The sequence below is a fragment of the Gastrolobium bilobum genome, unplaced genomic scaffold (genome assembly GCF_033153095.1).
Source record: "Gastrolobium bilobum isolate Gb01-03AN ecotype WA unplaced genomic scaffold, APGP_CSIRO_Gbil_v1 utg47204, whole genome shotgun sequence".
NCBI classification, from domain to species: domain Eukaryota; kingdom Viridiplantae; phylum Streptophyta; class Magnoliopsida; order Fabales; family Fabaceae; genus Gastrolobium; species Gastrolobium bilobum.
Window position 1 is genome coordinate 119,260 of NW_026895562.1, and position 15,905 is coordinate 135,164.

The 15,905-nt window shown below is 32.5% G+C and overlaps 1 protein-coding gene across 2 annotated transcripts; it reads right to left on the minus strand.

Annotated features, from left to right (window-relative positions):
* Positions 1 to 1,680: 1,680 nt before the first annotated feature.
* Positions 1,681 to 9,044, minus strand: LOC133316638 (TOM1-like protein 5). 2 transcript variants are annotated; one of them, XM_061518428.1, is made up of 11 exons: positions 8,905 to 9,044; positions 8,383 to 8,454; positions 7,632 to 7,749; positions 5,420 to 5,498; positions 5,083 to 5,181; positions 4,879 to 4,992; positions 4,352 to 4,512; positions 3,282 to 3,357; positions 3,132 to 3,217; positions 2,348 to 2,509; positions 1,681 to 2,258 (listed from the first exon to the last, which is right to left on the minus strand). In XM_061518428.1, the coding sequence occupies exons 3-11, from the start codon at positions 7,730 to 7,732 to the stop codon at positions 1,913 to 1,915; spliced, it is 1,224 nt and encodes a 407-aa protein (XP_061374412.1). In that variant the 5' UTR covers positions 7,733 to 7,749; positions 8,383 to 8,454; positions 8,905 to 9,044; the 3' UTR covers positions 1,681 to 1,912. The 2 variants fall into 2 exon arrangements, with proteins under 2 accessions (XP_061374412.1, XP_061374408.1); XM_061518424.1 differs by having other exon boundaries at positions 8,313 to 8,454.
* Positions 9,045 to 15,905: the final 6,861 nt, after the last annotated feature.

Here is a 15,905-nt window from a genome sequence, read left to right on the forward strand (position 1 = left end):
TGATGGTGAATGGGGGCAATTGTGGGGGTTGATAAGTGGTAGCGGGTGGTTGTAGCTGGTGATAATGGTAGTGGCTGGTCGCTCATGATTATATCTGCTAGTAGGTGGTAGAAGTGGCTGATGGCCGGTAGCGGCGGCAGTGGCGGTGGCGGTCGGTCAATGGTAAGAGCTGACCCTCACATGTCCAATAATGTTCATAGGGAAAAAGCATAGGGTTATATTTGAAATGAGAGAGATGTGACATTTATTATCTTATTTGTCCATTCCTAATTCGAGTCCTCTTTTAAGATGACTTATCATATTACGGACATGATAAAATAAGTCAACAAGATAAGCTTATCATATCATGTTGGTTTACCTGGATAATTACACGATATGATAACATATCATATCTTATCTTTTTTATCTTGTCCGAGCCCTTAGCTAAAGGGGTTTCTTATGCATGATTCACATCTTAAAATTAATGCTAATGAGATTCTCTCATTAATTTATTTTATTTTATTTTTTTATGGACTTGATTCTCTTTGATGTGGGAATATTCATGGAAATAAATTGACAGTTTTCATTTGTTATTGAGAATATGATGCGAGTGTTCAGTTATAATATGAGAGACACGTACGAAAAGGAATTCAGATTATAATGTGTATCCAACTTTTCTTTTTTTCCTTTTTCTTTTTATAAAATGATCTATCACTATAACCGCATTCAAACTATCCATTCCAAAGCCTCTCATGACTAATTCACTCCTAGTGGCTTGTGCATCCAACTTTTTTGAATATGCTCTTCTCTTGTTAATCAAATTATACCACATTTTTATTGCTAACGACACAACAGAAGTGCAATAGTTAATAGAATGACAATGCAAATAAAAAATAATATACATAGTTTCATTCAATAATTTTTTAATGATTCATAATTATATACCTATTGTTCTTTTTTCTTAAAATGACATAGCCATTATTGTTAAATTAGTTGTTCGTACAAACAAATGCGGTATCTTGATTTCATAATAAACTCCAAATTGTAAATACACAAATATACTCAATATGAATATTGTAAATATTTTTAAATTAAATCAATCTTTTACATTTATTATAAAGCATTGTAAATATTCTAACATATACGATAATAAATTTAAATATATTAAAGTGTATATTATAATACTTTCATTTATTTTTATTTTTCTTTAATCATCCAAAAATAAAAAAATGTATCGAGTTTTAATTTTATTGTATATTTTATTTATACAATTCCATTTGCATCAGGTATATTTTATTAATACAATTGCCAGTTGTGAAAATAGCAATACTTCATTGTGGAAAAAAAAATTGCTTAGAAGTAGAAGTTTAGTACAAATAAGTAAAATTCAATTTGCGACACAGCATGAATAGGCAAGGAAATAACTCATTTTTGATTTTTACCAAATACATCTCTGAAGAAAAATAATAAACTTTAATTCTGACTAAATCTCGATCCGAATAATCTCATAACCAGTTCAAAAAATCAAAACTTATTGAAATATTGGATGGTGGAGTCACCTCAAATAAGTAATTAAAATCGGTATAAAAAATAAAAATAAAAACATTAGTTTAGAAGTTTTTTTTTTTAAATGGTTTAAGTAGAGTACGAAGAAAATATATAGTTCCTAAAAATTATTGGGGGGAAAAAAAAAAAGCAGCAGCAATATCATTTAACACACATAGCATATGATCTCAGAAAACACTTAATTACAAGTAATATATGAACTGAAGCAGATGCATTCCATCTCCCCTTCTCTCTCTCTCTCTCTCTCTCTCTCTCCAAACTCACCAAGAGTAAATCAGAAATCACCAAATTCTCACAAGTACTAAAATCCAAATTAAGACAAGAATGAGAAGAAAAAGGCTAAAAGAGGTCCTATTGTTAAGGGATATCAGTCACTAAAATCAAAGCTTCCACTGAGAGAGCTACTGCCATTACGACTATGTAAGGAGAGGCCTCTCGTGTGGCCAGACAAATTAGAACCATCCTTGTTTTCCTGAAAAAACCTCTCCCTCTCAATGTGTTTTGCAGGTGGTGGTGGAATTGCCACATGAGGAACCTCCCCATTCTGTTTTGGAGGTGAAGGTTGGTTTACTGCAGGTGGAGAACGATTACCATCTAAAGAGAGTGGTCTTATTAGTGGACGATTGAGTCTCTCTCCAACCAAACTCAACCGAAATAACTCGGTTTCGGTCTCTTCATCTTCAGGCCTTGCACAAGCCTTTCCTTTGCGTAATCTGCAAGGCATTGGTCATACAGAGCTGAATGAATGTTCAAAATCCAGTGTTATCTTTCATAAAGAAAAAAACACTCAAAGGCAATGCACCTTCGAACTAACTGTTCAGGCTCCTCTTCCTCCTCTACTTCTTCGCGGTCAAAACGAGTAGCAGTTGTTGTAGCTCTACCAGAAAGAAGGTCATCATGTCTAGCAAGAACTTTCTGAAGCTGCTCATTTAATTCAATTGCTCGAGAAACTGTCCTCTCATCTCTGCAAAAAGACCAATGCAAAAACCACTTGAAGGTACAAATTAACCATATACTAAAACCATGCACAGGCAAATACATAAATATTAGGGAAAATTACAAGAAAGAAATTCTTGCTGAAAGTAATTCAAGTTTAGGAACAATTAACTACTAAACTACATTAAAATATTCGAAGACTGATTAATGAGTAACCACTTATTGACTTATCTGTTTCATAAACTAGAAATACTTTTATCATGAATACCTATTGTGGTTTTCCCATATTAAGTGTACATACATGATAATCTAAGTTTCTGCCTTCGTCTTAGAAAATAAGAAGCACCATAAAAATTACTCCCCATTAAACTCCGACTAGTGAGGTGGGGTGAGGGCAAAAGAGGAAGCACCATAAAAAACCAAAATTTATACTCTTCTTGGGATCAACACTAAAACTCGTGTTGTTAAACTAAGCCTACATTGAAATTTATTTTGTTTGCTAATATGCACAGGATGAGTATCAAAGCGAATTCTTAGAGCAACCAACAGACTAGAAGGAAAGGCATTGCAATCCATCCTCTGAACTCGCAGGAAAAAGCAGGAAATTGTATAGGCGAAAAGCAGAAAAGAAAAATTTAAAGTAGCCTTACCGGGAAGTCATCACAAGATGCATTACCCTTTGCTTCTGAAATGAACATTGTTCTACAAGGTCAAGGGTGAATTCATCCTTTGCTCCCTGGAAAAGAAAAGAAGTTAGACCGTAATTATTTAAGATTCTATAACTAACTCTGAGGACTCACCTGAGGATGTTGAGCATCTACCGCATCAAGGACTTCTTTTAGAACTTCTAATGCATTACTAGCCTTTTGAATAATGCTGCACAACACGATCACAGAATACCAGTAGATGAAAATGAGGATACAAACAGATATTATTTTTATTTTTTATTTTTTTTTAGTATTTACAAACAGATTTTAGAATGAATTGATTTTGAAACAAAAAAACATCCACCAAAAATTGATTTTGAAACTTATTTCTTATCAGTCATTTCACTTGACCAAAAACTATCGTATTTGGCTAAATCTTCTAATCTTAGTTTCCATCCCCTAATTAAAGCAAATAATTCTTTTCATCCAAAGTTATGAATCTCAGATAACATTGAGGATCGGCCCACCCTAAAATCACCATAGTGAAAGTCCACTATCCCAAAGATTAAAAACACAAGATAATTAATTTATGTTTTACACATATAAATGCTAAAAAAATAAAAAATTATCTAAAATTAAACCCATTGTAATTAATAATAAAAAATTGTACTCTAGAGGAGCTGGACCAAAAAAAAAACAGAATGTGAAGTGTGAAGGAAGTACACAACACAAAAAAAAGAACAGAGATCTACGAGTTATGATGCCTACCATGAACATAGATCAAATGATAAAAGAGAAGAGCAAAGATGTGTAAAGAGAGAGCTGAACGCCCCCAAGAGAAGTGTGTCTTTCGGAGAACATCAGGGTTGGCTGGAAACAATGCTAGAACAGTGGGTCAGCGGCCAGAAACAAAACAGAGAACACACTTTTGAGTTTTTCTTTTTCTTTTTTTTTTGTCGAAACACATACTCTGTATGCTTCTGATGTAAACTACGGAAAATAATGGGTTTGATAACTTAGAAAATAGGGAGGTAAAGAAGGGGGTTTCACCCCTGTAACTAGAAAGTGGACCTGAGGATGCAATGTGCTGCTTCCCCGCTATAGCGCGGTATTAATAACAATGTTCTTAACATTATAAATCATTTTCAATAAAGTCAGCTACAAAAGGATTTCTAAAGATCCTGTCAACTACAACTAGACTAAAACTAAAAAGCAAAAGTCACCTAGATTCAGGGACAGTCTGGGACTCTGCTTGCTGAGCAACCCCTTCATGTCTAGGTGAGGCCAGCTCCCTGTTTGGTATATTACTAGTCCTACTAGGTTGTGAACTAGGATGATTTGATTGGACCACTTGAGCCCTTTGAGGAAACTGCACTCCAGCACTCTGTAAAAAGTATAAACCCAATGTCATGACTTTGGTTTTAGAATTGGCATCCAAAGGACATATAATGACTAATTGACTAGTATTGGGGAAAAGAAAATCCCATGCAACCACTTGTTTTTTCTTATCTTTTTTTTTTTCCTTTTTGGTAAAAACTACTTCCAGTAAGCAATTAAAGATTCAATTGCTAACTAATTGAATAGTATAAGCTATATCAGCCTCTTCTTATATTAAAAATCATATAGTTTAAATGATCTCACTCTTTCTTACTCTGACAAGACAACAGGCTATCCACCACCTTTTAATCAAATGAATCCAGATCAAATCATAAGAATATCCCAGGGGTTTGTGTCACATATTTGTACCTACCACCAAATCATAATATGCATTATAATACATGGGAAACTTTCCAGAAGCACCACCAAGGGATGTTTGTGTGGCATCTAGTAGGAGAAATATCCGCTCCCTCACAGGCAAATCAGACTGCAACCAAGGAAAAAGACAAAATAAAAAATGAGGTTACAAAAAAACTAAAATTGCTAAATAAAACATATCTTTGTGGAGAAAACTCACCTTTTTCTTCACAATTTTCACAAGAATTGGAATAATTCCATTATCAATCACCTGCTCATGAATATGCTCTCCAATATTGTTCATCAACATTTCCAGCAGCTAGAAAATCAATAGATCAAAGAGGATTCAGTAGAACACCATAGAATAGGAAAGCAAGGAATGTAAATATTCACCACAACAAAGTCAAATAACCAAGCTTCTCTGTATCAGATACAGTGGAAAGTATGTAGAGTCAAACTGTGTCTTTACCTAAGTTTTTCAGTATAGGTAAAACTAATTAGAAATTCACATGAAAAATTATGAATAAGCAAGTTCCAAATAAAGTAGTTATACTCACCATGACAGCATAAAGTTGAGTACTGTGGTGTTTGCTACCCAGTTTCTTTTTGATAGCTTTAACAACATCTCTAGCTTGTCTACATATTCAAAAGATATGATAGTTCATGTTGAAATTGTAGAGATTTGGGTAGAGAAGGAGGAAAAGAGAGAACAAACTGAATAATTGAATATAATACTGATATATGGTGTGTAATGACGTGTTATGATGCAATACAAAAGATAAAGCACTAATTAGAAGGCTCTTGATCCTAATATAATATCTATAAAGAACCAATTCAACCCAAAAGCTTAAGCTTTTGGGTTGAATTGGTTCTTTACATGGTATCAGAGCCTCGTGTCCCGAGTTCGATCCTCGCCGCCTTCCACTTTCTTTCAAGTGGAATTTCTTTGTTCGCACAGGTAGGTGGACCTGTGTATTGTCCACCCGTCAAGCCCAGTGGGCTCTCGTGTGAGGGGACATGTTGAGATATATAAAATCATTAATGTAGCCTCACCCAACAGCTTAAGCTTTTGGGTTGAATTGGTTCTTTACAATATCGAAAGAAACCATGAAATATATAGATATATGGAAACCAATCCTAAAAGATAATCCAAGATACTCTAAGATACAATCAAGATATTATGAGATATTTTTCATATATTCAAACACTCCTCAAGATAAAGCTTACTAAGCTTTAAGCTTGTTAGAAGAGACTCAAGGATGGTTGGAAAGGCAACTCAGGGATGCTGGGGAGTGGGGACATCGAAGATATAAGAATTGTTGTAAAGGCAACTCAACAAGATGGGTGGAATGATCACAGCTGGAATGTTGCATGACCAAGGAAGAAGGGATTTTGCTAGAATGATTATTAAAAAAAAGTTCCTTGCAAGCAATTATACACTGCAAGAACTGAAACTTCTCCAAGTTTATCAAGGTCGTTATTTGGAAGTTTTAAACCGAAACAAAGCTCAGGAGACCCCCCAAAAAAAATTGAAATTGAAACTGAGGCTGGTATGCATCACAGCCATGGAGAATTCATTGATAACATGACACATAAGTGAGATAGGAGAAATCACCATCACTATGGTTCACAATGGGAGGCCCGTATAAATCACAACAAATTCACAAATAGTTCATCACTGTATGACTCATTAGTAAGAAAGACGTCATCGGAATGATTGTAAGTGGAAAGAGAACATGAGAGCCAAACGACATCTGGGACAAAGATAGGTGACTAATCTGAAGGAAAAAATAATTAGAGCTATGGATTTTAGGAAACTAGGTAGCAGAGAGATGATGAGACAAGTTATAGAGGATGATAACACTCTGATACCATGATGAAATCTAAATAATTGAATATAGTATTGATATATGGTGTATGGTGATGTGTTATGATGCAATACAAAAGACAAAGCACTAAACTCATTTATACTAATAAAAGACTCATAATTCTAATTAAATAAGGAAACAAATCATGAAATATATAGAAACATGGAAACCAATCTTAAGAGATAATCTAATATATAATTAAGATATTATGAGATATTTGTTAAAAGAGTAAAACTGCTTGGATTATCGTGCCACATGTATGAGTTCATCATATGTTTGTAATCAAGGGAAGCAAGCCTAGCCAGGGATAGTGGTGAACAAGAACCATGAAGAACATAATTTGAATTGCAAATTAAGAGCTTGTTTGGATTTGATTAAGATAAAATTGCTTTTTTTCAAAAGCTCTCCCAGTAAGATTTATTATAAGCTGTTTTGATTTTTGAACACAAAATAAGCATGTGTCACCAGATATCAGTCATTTACCAACTAAGTGAAGCCTTCTTCTAATATAAGTTTTCCTTTTGAGAGATAAAATAAATTTCCAAATACAAAAAGTAAGGCTAAAAATGAAATAATTTATTCCAAGGAACCCAACAATCAATCTTGGCAACACTGAAAAATATCATTCGTAAGGATTGTCTTCCTATAATAAGCACAAAATTAGCCACTTGGGCAAAGCGCAAGTGGTAAGGGTAGAGATCATAGGTTCTATTCCTATGCAAAGAAAAATATATTATAAAGTTCCATAATCAAGATCTAAAAGATAAGAGTTATGTATGAAAAAAAATTAACTGAGTTTAGTTCCACATGATACAATTGGCTTCAATTATTCAAATCCCAATATTTTAGGACATTGATCAATCCGAAAGAAACAACAACAAATAAGTACATGAAAGAGTACCTTTTATCACGAGCAACTAACTCACAGATTTCAATATTTTTTGTCCAATCAGTTTCAGCCAGTTTCTCACTTGTTGCAGCATTGACTAGCTCAGTTGCCATTCTTTCTAGATAAAGAGCTGAAAATTAAAGTTGAAGATATTACAGAAGAGGAAGAAAACATGGAACAAAAGAGTTAATATCAACTAAAATTAAATGCAGTGGATTATCAACTTTTGCCAAAGAGAAACAAGAAAAACCTTCTGAATTTTTTTCCAAAAAAGGCTACAGGAAAATAAAGGTTTGGAACATATAATTACATACATAAAAACAAAAAATAAAAGAGAATAACTTTATTATATAAAAAAAAAAAAAACCACTCCCCGTTAAACCCGACTAGCGAGTGTGAGGTGGAGGATCCTTGTACGCAGCCTTACCCTTACATAATAACTTTATTATATAAATAACGAAAATGGAAGACCAAACTGAGAACAAACTTTTTCCCCTTAGATGAATAGCATGATAGAATATAGACCATGTCTTAAGATTTTGGGGAAGCCAGAATCAACATAGTTTTAGTTAGCACCTTGTCTTTTGCAATGTATGAAGCAAAAATTTGGGTTTGGGTATCACATCACATTAGACTATTAACCATTATATATAATATCTGCAGGGAATGGAAGGTAATTGAAGAACAACATACCAAAATTTGCTATAAGAACACTCATAATTCATAACTACATGAAGTAAAAAACGCCTTTCAGTAAATTGACCTCAGTTCGAAGTAAAAAACGCCATCACGTTATAGGAGCAACCGAAGTCCGAACAGTATGTCATGAACTACCCTGCAACCGAAAAAAAATCAAAGGCCAGAAACTCAGCAAATGACTCAATTTCAGTGTCATTACAAAGAAATTGCATAGAAGAAAATTAAGCCAAAATTACAATCAGTAAGTCCAAAAGCCAAATGGGTACTTAATTTAAAAAAAATAAAATAAAATCCCAAAGCATGCTGAGATGAGACTCTGAACTATGAAGTTAAACTTATTATTGCACGTTGAAGGATAAACATAATGGGTATCATAATTAAGCTCATAAGAAATGAATTGCTTTAGCATCTTAACCGAATCATGATTACAGTTGCTCAGATCTAAATTAAGACACATCAACAAAACCTACAACTACAAGAGACACAATTCAAATTCAAGAAAAGTAAAAAAAAAACCTTTAAAAACAAAAACAAAAACAAAGAAACGAAATTTTCATGAGTTTAATATTGTGAGAGTGAGAATCACCTGAAAAGACAGACACAACGACAGAGATGACGAGGAAGAAACCTAAGATACACTGATAGACCCTTAACAGCTTCAGCATTTCATTTCATGGAAGATCCAAAGCCAAAGGTCTTGCTTTTTCTCTTTTGTTCTTAACCTTAACCTTTTTGGGCTTATGATGATGATGATGACATTCTCAAGTGGGGAACTAAGTATTTTAAGGTTGTGGACAAATTTTTTACTTGAAGAGAAAATTTTATATATATATATATAAATGGAAATTATTTTATCACGTAACAAGAGATAATTTTCTATCAAAATCTGTGCTGTCTTCTTTGTTTTTCTACTTTTTTTTTTAACAAATGATGAACCTGTTATTTGTTATGTGGGTTTCGATTGTCTCAAGGAGAAAATTTTGCATACTACAAACATATTTTAATTGGGGCTCACATTTATTAAAAAAATAAAAAAAAATATTGCACAAAAATCAAAAAATTATTTGTAGAAAAAATAACTCTCTTATTACATCATGAGAAAATGTTTTCTCTTATTACTTTTACGTTATATCATCTTATGTGAGAAAAGAAAAACTGATATATAATAAGATAGGATATATAAACACCAAATTTTAATTATTTATTTATGTGAATTTAATTATTATTTTATTAAAAATTAAAAATTAATTTATAAGTATGATTTAATAAAATGAATGTTATAAGAATTATGTTGTACGAAAAAATAATTGTGTTATGTTATAGAGATTTGTTTTGCGTGCCGTAGCTTTTTTTTTTTTTTCAAAACATGTAGGTCACACAAAATGTTGTATATGTAAAAAACTTTTTGTGATCATGTTAAATGACGAAAGCAAATTCCTAATAAAATATAGGGAAATATAAGAATCATGTTGCAGGAATAACACTGTTCATTCCTGCAACAAGGATCCGGCAACATATCTTAGGACATGTTTGATGCGACGTATAAGGCCTGATAGTATAAGTTTATACTATACGTTATGATATTTCAGTTGTTTGGTGTGACCATCATATAGTATAAGTTTATACAGCAAGATCCCTTAATACATCAAAATGATGTATAACTTAATCCGGCCTAAGGGGGGGGATAAGGCCTGATAAGAGGTTGGTGTATTAACATCGTTGACCAGTGTAATTCTCAAAAATTAATATATTATTTTAATATTAATATATTAAAATAAAAATTAATTTGATATATTAATTTTTAAAATATTAATTTTTTTTTTATAAAAATTAATTTATGTTTTGAACATCCTAATCAATAAATTTTTATAAAAATTAATATCGTATGATATTTTTTGAAGAATTATATAAATTCTTTATTAAAGGATATTATTAATAAAAATATTTATTTTTATCCTATATAATATTATACAGTGCATTACCAAATACTAGATGATATTATCTTATACAATATATTATTTTACAATACCGTGTCAAACGTTGGATAGTATTAAAATTCAATCAGGCCTTATACTATCAGGTCTTATACTATCATGCCTTATCATATACTATGCACCAAACATGCCCTTAAGAATAAGGCACCGTATCCTGATTTTGGTTTGACTTTTTTTTTTTAAGCGTGAGACTCACACTTAATTTGTATGTGCAAGAAAATAGTGTTGTCATATGATATGACAAAAAACGAACCCTAAAATATAATAACTAGGAAAAAGGGTTTGTATACTGTGTATAGTTGTGAGAAAGATTAAATTACATAAAAAATAGAATAAAGTAAGTATAATAGTAATTGAAAATGGTTAGAAAAAGAATCGAAGGGTGGCTGTTACGGTTTAGTTATCTGAAGAAATGGCACCGCCATGAGGACTATCTGTCCCAAAAGCTAAAGCTTCTTTTTCCAATGAATGCCTGGAAATGTTAACGTCAACCCGTCCTCATAATTTTCCTTGTGCTTCTTCCCTCTTGCATTGACACGTACCACAGGTTTTAGGTATACCAACTACCTTTTTCGATATTCATTCAAATCACATGAGTTACATTTATTTATTTTTTCTCTTTTTTAATTAAATGTTTAGAAATTAGTAAATAAAAGTTAATATTTAATGTTGAAGTTTTGTCGTCGGTTGAGATTTTCCTTTTTTGAATTGTTAGTATCTGATTGAAAGACAAGAAACATTTAATTAATTTTTTTTAAGAAACTGATTTATTTTAAAGAATTAATTAGGATCGGTATAAAAAAATAAAAAATGTAAAGAGAAAATTTAAATATTAAATATAACTTTGATAGAAAAGATTTTTCTTCGTAAAGAGAATTTAATAGTTAATTGAAAATTACTTTGAAATAAATTTCTTTAAATACATTTTACCTTTTGTTGTGGCAATATTTTAAGCCCATAACATGGTAAAATATCTAATGTTCAAGCATCCTTACTCCTTAGTGGTGTTTGGTAGGTGGTTTTTAAGGGGATTGATGGGTAAGTGAGAGTGGTTTTTTGAATTAAGCCTTGTTTGGTAGAAGAGTGTGACAAAAATAACTAGAGAACCTCTTCCCCCATGAAACCTTGCGTTGTGTGTAAATTTTTGTAGAAATCACTGTTTGCAAATGCGACTGTGGAGGTGGTATTTGGAGAGAATCAAGGAAGTGGAAATTTTGGCACGTGTTTTGTTACCCAAATGCCCCTGATATTCGGCTAGTCAGATCCTCTCTCCTCTATGTGGTCCTTATTTTGCACAGGAAGGAGTGAAGATTGAAATATGAGGCGTGGTTGCTGCTGGGGTGTATCATTGGTTGCTGATGAGACGTGGTTGTTCCTTATTTTGCGCAAACGATACGTTGGTTTAGAAATCAACTAGCAAAACTTGAGGGAGCTCAGGCATTGCATCATGCACCTTCCACCACTTTTCATGTGCAACATCACTTGCAATCATAGTCCATATAGCATAACCTAGGCATCAAGTGTAGATAGTGAAGAACATGCAAAGAATTGGAAGCTCAGCAGCAAACAACATAGTTTTCATTTGTTTCTTCTCCTCCTCATCACCAATCCAAAAATGCTTCAAGAAGTTCATCTGTCTTGCTATCCTATGCCACCATGTAAATATTTCAATCAAATATCCCTGGTCCCCTCCATTGTAAGACATGCCACTCATTAATATGATCCACCATGTAAATATTTCTTAATATGACTAAATCTGCATCAATAAATATTATCTTGTGATAATCTGTAAGCTGCCATCCCATGGAGTTTGCTGTAGGTGCATTCATTGTAAGCATGTTTTTCAGCTTTGGGGTTTCTATAATTCTGTATTGTTCTAACCTTCGACCCTGCTGCTTCCAAACCAATTCTGTGGTATCCACTGATTGTCTCATCAACAATTATCACATGGTCTCGAGTTGATCCAGCCATGCGGATGCTTTGTGATGCAGCTATAGCTCCACAAACATAAACATGAGCTTGCGAGGGTTATTTCCAGCCATGACGAACGTTGGTTGCATCATAGGTGTCCAACGATACTGCAACAACGGCTCTATTGAATAAAGAAAGTCGATATTTTAAAGGGGTATTTTCGGTTTTTTGATATTTTTTCCATCAATCTTTTACTTTCAACCAAACATAGTCTTAGTAAATATTTGTTAATTTTTCTGGTAATATTATGGTCTACCAAACAACTTTTTTTACATTTCCCCACTAATTTAATTTTTCAACTATTTATCCATTAATTATATTTTCCTGGTAATAAAATTTATCTCCTGTGCCAAACGCCCCCTTAGTATCTCCCAACAATACAACTAAATACCACCATTCTTAGTAGCGAAAAATTTCATTACAAATGCAGGGTCTTTGCTGTCTTTTGGTAGAGGAAAAAAAATTATTAAAAAAATATAATTATTGAGAATATGGTAGGAAAGTAAGTTTGGTAGAAAAGTTAAAAAGAAAGTTATTTGATAGGCTGATGAAATATTATCAGAAAAATAATTTAAATTTTAAGTCTATGTTTAGTTGAAGATAAAATATTATCGGGATAATGGATATAAATTACTAAAGTAATCCTTTTAAATTTTGAATTTGAATTACAATGGTTGGAAAAGTGTTTTCTGAAACAGTCATTTTGGTCAACCCAAAATACCACTTTTCATGTGATTTTCTATAACAGTGTTTTTTTCATGAAATTTTGCAAACAAATCACAATGGCTGGGCAAAGAATTTTTCTGGTAATTTTTTTTTTGAGTCTTGTACCAAACATGATCAAGTTAAAATACCAATGAAAGTTGCCTGACTATCTAAAAAAAAATTCCTACCAAATACCCCCTAAATGACCTAAGGAGTCGCCACATGTGCATCACCCTTCTAGTCAATGAAACAATGCAACAAAATACCACCACCAATTATGATAGAAAATCACACTGCAATTAGAAATTAAATGGCGAGGTTTCGTTTATACCTAATTAAAATGGATTTTATTTATCTCATTTAACATCGGATAATTCATCTTTTTATATACTCATAACAAAAGTGGGTCCCACCTTTATTTTTTTCTCTTTAATCATTTGTAGGTCCCTCTTATTATTTTGTTTCACTGACATAAGATTTATCTACATCAACATAAGAAAAAGATTTCCCAATTAAAATATGGATAATGTTTTCTTTCTTTTACATGACACAAATAATTTTCCAACACAAATACAAAAATGAGCCCATCAATTCTTTTACTTTTTATTTATTTTAAAAATAGTGAACCCCACAATCGATTGTCTCTATAACATGACCTAAGAATTTTTCCTACAACATAATATTTATTTTTCCCTTAAAATATTTATCATTTTGTTATAGTTATATATAATTTTTATTATTCTTATAATTGTGACCTTTGGTCCTCAATAAAATTACCTGTTATTTGTCTAATTATTCTTAGATATGCATGATTAAGTATTTAGTATATTTTATGGTGTGTCACTGACTGCTATAGGTGTAAAGAATAGCTAAAAGTAGAAGAAAGGTGAGGGTTATCTATTAAAGAGAAGAAGAAGAAATAAAAAAGGCAGTAGTAGCATATCATTGCCATGTGAAGGTTGTTGATTAATGTGAAAGAGAAAGAGGGTTGGCTATTTGGGCAAAAGTCCAGGTGCATACATCATTGTGTTTCGCTGGACTCAGATTCTAGTCTTTGTTGGTGTGACTCGTCTGCGCCACACTCATTCATTCCTTCTTACTTCTTATCCCATATATCCACTAACATGCCACTACGTTGGCATTTGGCAACACAACAAAACCCAACTCAAACATTGTATTGCCCAATGTACCCCTGCAAGATGGAGCTCAATTGAGGGACAATGATCATATTGTCACCTTTTAGGCAAAAATTTACCGAATTGCGACATCAGAAATTTTTTTTGGCCAAAATGCCACGTCACAATCCCGCTAGTTTGACAAGCACGAATGAACTGGACACGTGGCAGCGTCTGAATGGTCAACCATTTTAATTGAGCAACCCAACGCAAATGACAGAATGCTAACACGTGGTAAAAGTGCAGGTATCCTATACTTTTGCAGAGAATGCTTGTACTTTTGCCACGTGTCAGCATTATGTCTTTCGCGATGGGCTGCTTAGCTAGAATGGTTGATCATTCAGACACTGCCACGTGTTCAGTTCATTCCTGCTTGTCAGACCAGCGGGATTGTGACGCGGCATTTTGATAAAAAAATTTCGTAGCATGGCAATCCGGTAAATTTTTATTAAAATGGTGTCAGTTTGGTCAATGTCCCCTGAATTGAAGGGAGTGCGGGTTTGGGATTCGTAACTTAGTATGTCTTGGACCATTCACTCCTAATGAAAATTAAATATCATGCCTAACTTATTAAATAAAGTAAGTTATTATTCGTGTTAAATAATATTCGTTCACTAAATTTAATTAGTATTTAACATTTATTAAGGATATTTCTTTGATAAAAATTGTAAACGTATCTCTTCATTTACATAAGATGATAAATCAAATTTTTTTAAAAAAAATTAGATGATAACTTAATTTTATCTTCGTATTTAAAAATGTTCATTTATGAGGGACATGAATGATAGTATGTGAGTTTTGATGTTTTCTTGGGGATTTTCATTCATAATACTCGTGAAGTGAGCAACTTGTGCAATGGTTAGGCTAGGCAAAAGTTCATCCCTAACTCACTCATTGCCAAATTTATCAATAATTGTTAAGAAAGATGTCACTTAAGCCAAGTCATTTTTGGGCTCGTCCAAATTTTGCCTAGCACATTTTGGGCAAACATTTTATTCGCAATTCTCATGAAGAGAACAACAAGCGATATGCCATGGTTAGGTTGGGCCAAAAGAGGTCACTTTTTAGGCCACTTTAGGCCCAGACATTTTTGTTTTTACTATTGGAAACTTGATTGTATTTGTTTTAAAATTTTCATATTCTATTTAATTGATAGCAGAATTTATGTAATACAGCTAAATTAAAAACTTTAGCTCGCATTTGTTCTAGAAATTACTAACTATTTTTTTATCCCTTTCTTAAAATTCCATTATCCATGAAACTTCAAATTAATTCTTCTATGAAAAATTGATTGAAATATTTTTCTTCAACATTTTCTTATAATTTTTACACAACCCAATAACGCACCAGAGGTACAGAATTTAATTTTTTTTCCTTTTATTTTGGTTGGTCAAGTTAATTTGTTTTATTCTTTTCCTCTTCTTTTTTTTTTCCCTATCATTAGTATTGTACTTAATAAAAGCAAACTAGCTCATAAAGATCTTCTAAAGGTAATTACATTTGAAGAAACAGGTATCTTCAATCTTGGCCATGACATTCCTAGGAGATACACCTTTGAGGAGGCAGGCAAAGCAATCCAAGAACTCAACCAAGGAAGCATTGTAGGTCGAGCTATGTTTGAGATATCTATATTCCAACTTGGTGATACATCACTTCAAGTATTTCACACATCTGCCAGAGAGGAAACTTAGCATGACATAATGATCCAGATATTGTCATATAAACTGTCGTAGTATTCAAAA

Coding starts and splice junctions, on each gene's coding strand:
- LOC133316638 (XM_061518424.1), bottom strand. CDS start 8,337: ATGAGTGTTCTTATAGCAAATTTTG. Junction 3,358..4,351: donor CAGACTGTCCCTGAATCTAG/GTGACTTTTGCT, acceptor CGTGTTGTGCAG/CATTATTCAAAAGGCTAGTA. Junction 2,259..2,347: donor CCTGAACAGTTAGTTCGAAG/GTGCATTGCCTT, acceptor AATGCCTTGCAG/ATTACGCAAAGGAAAGGCTT.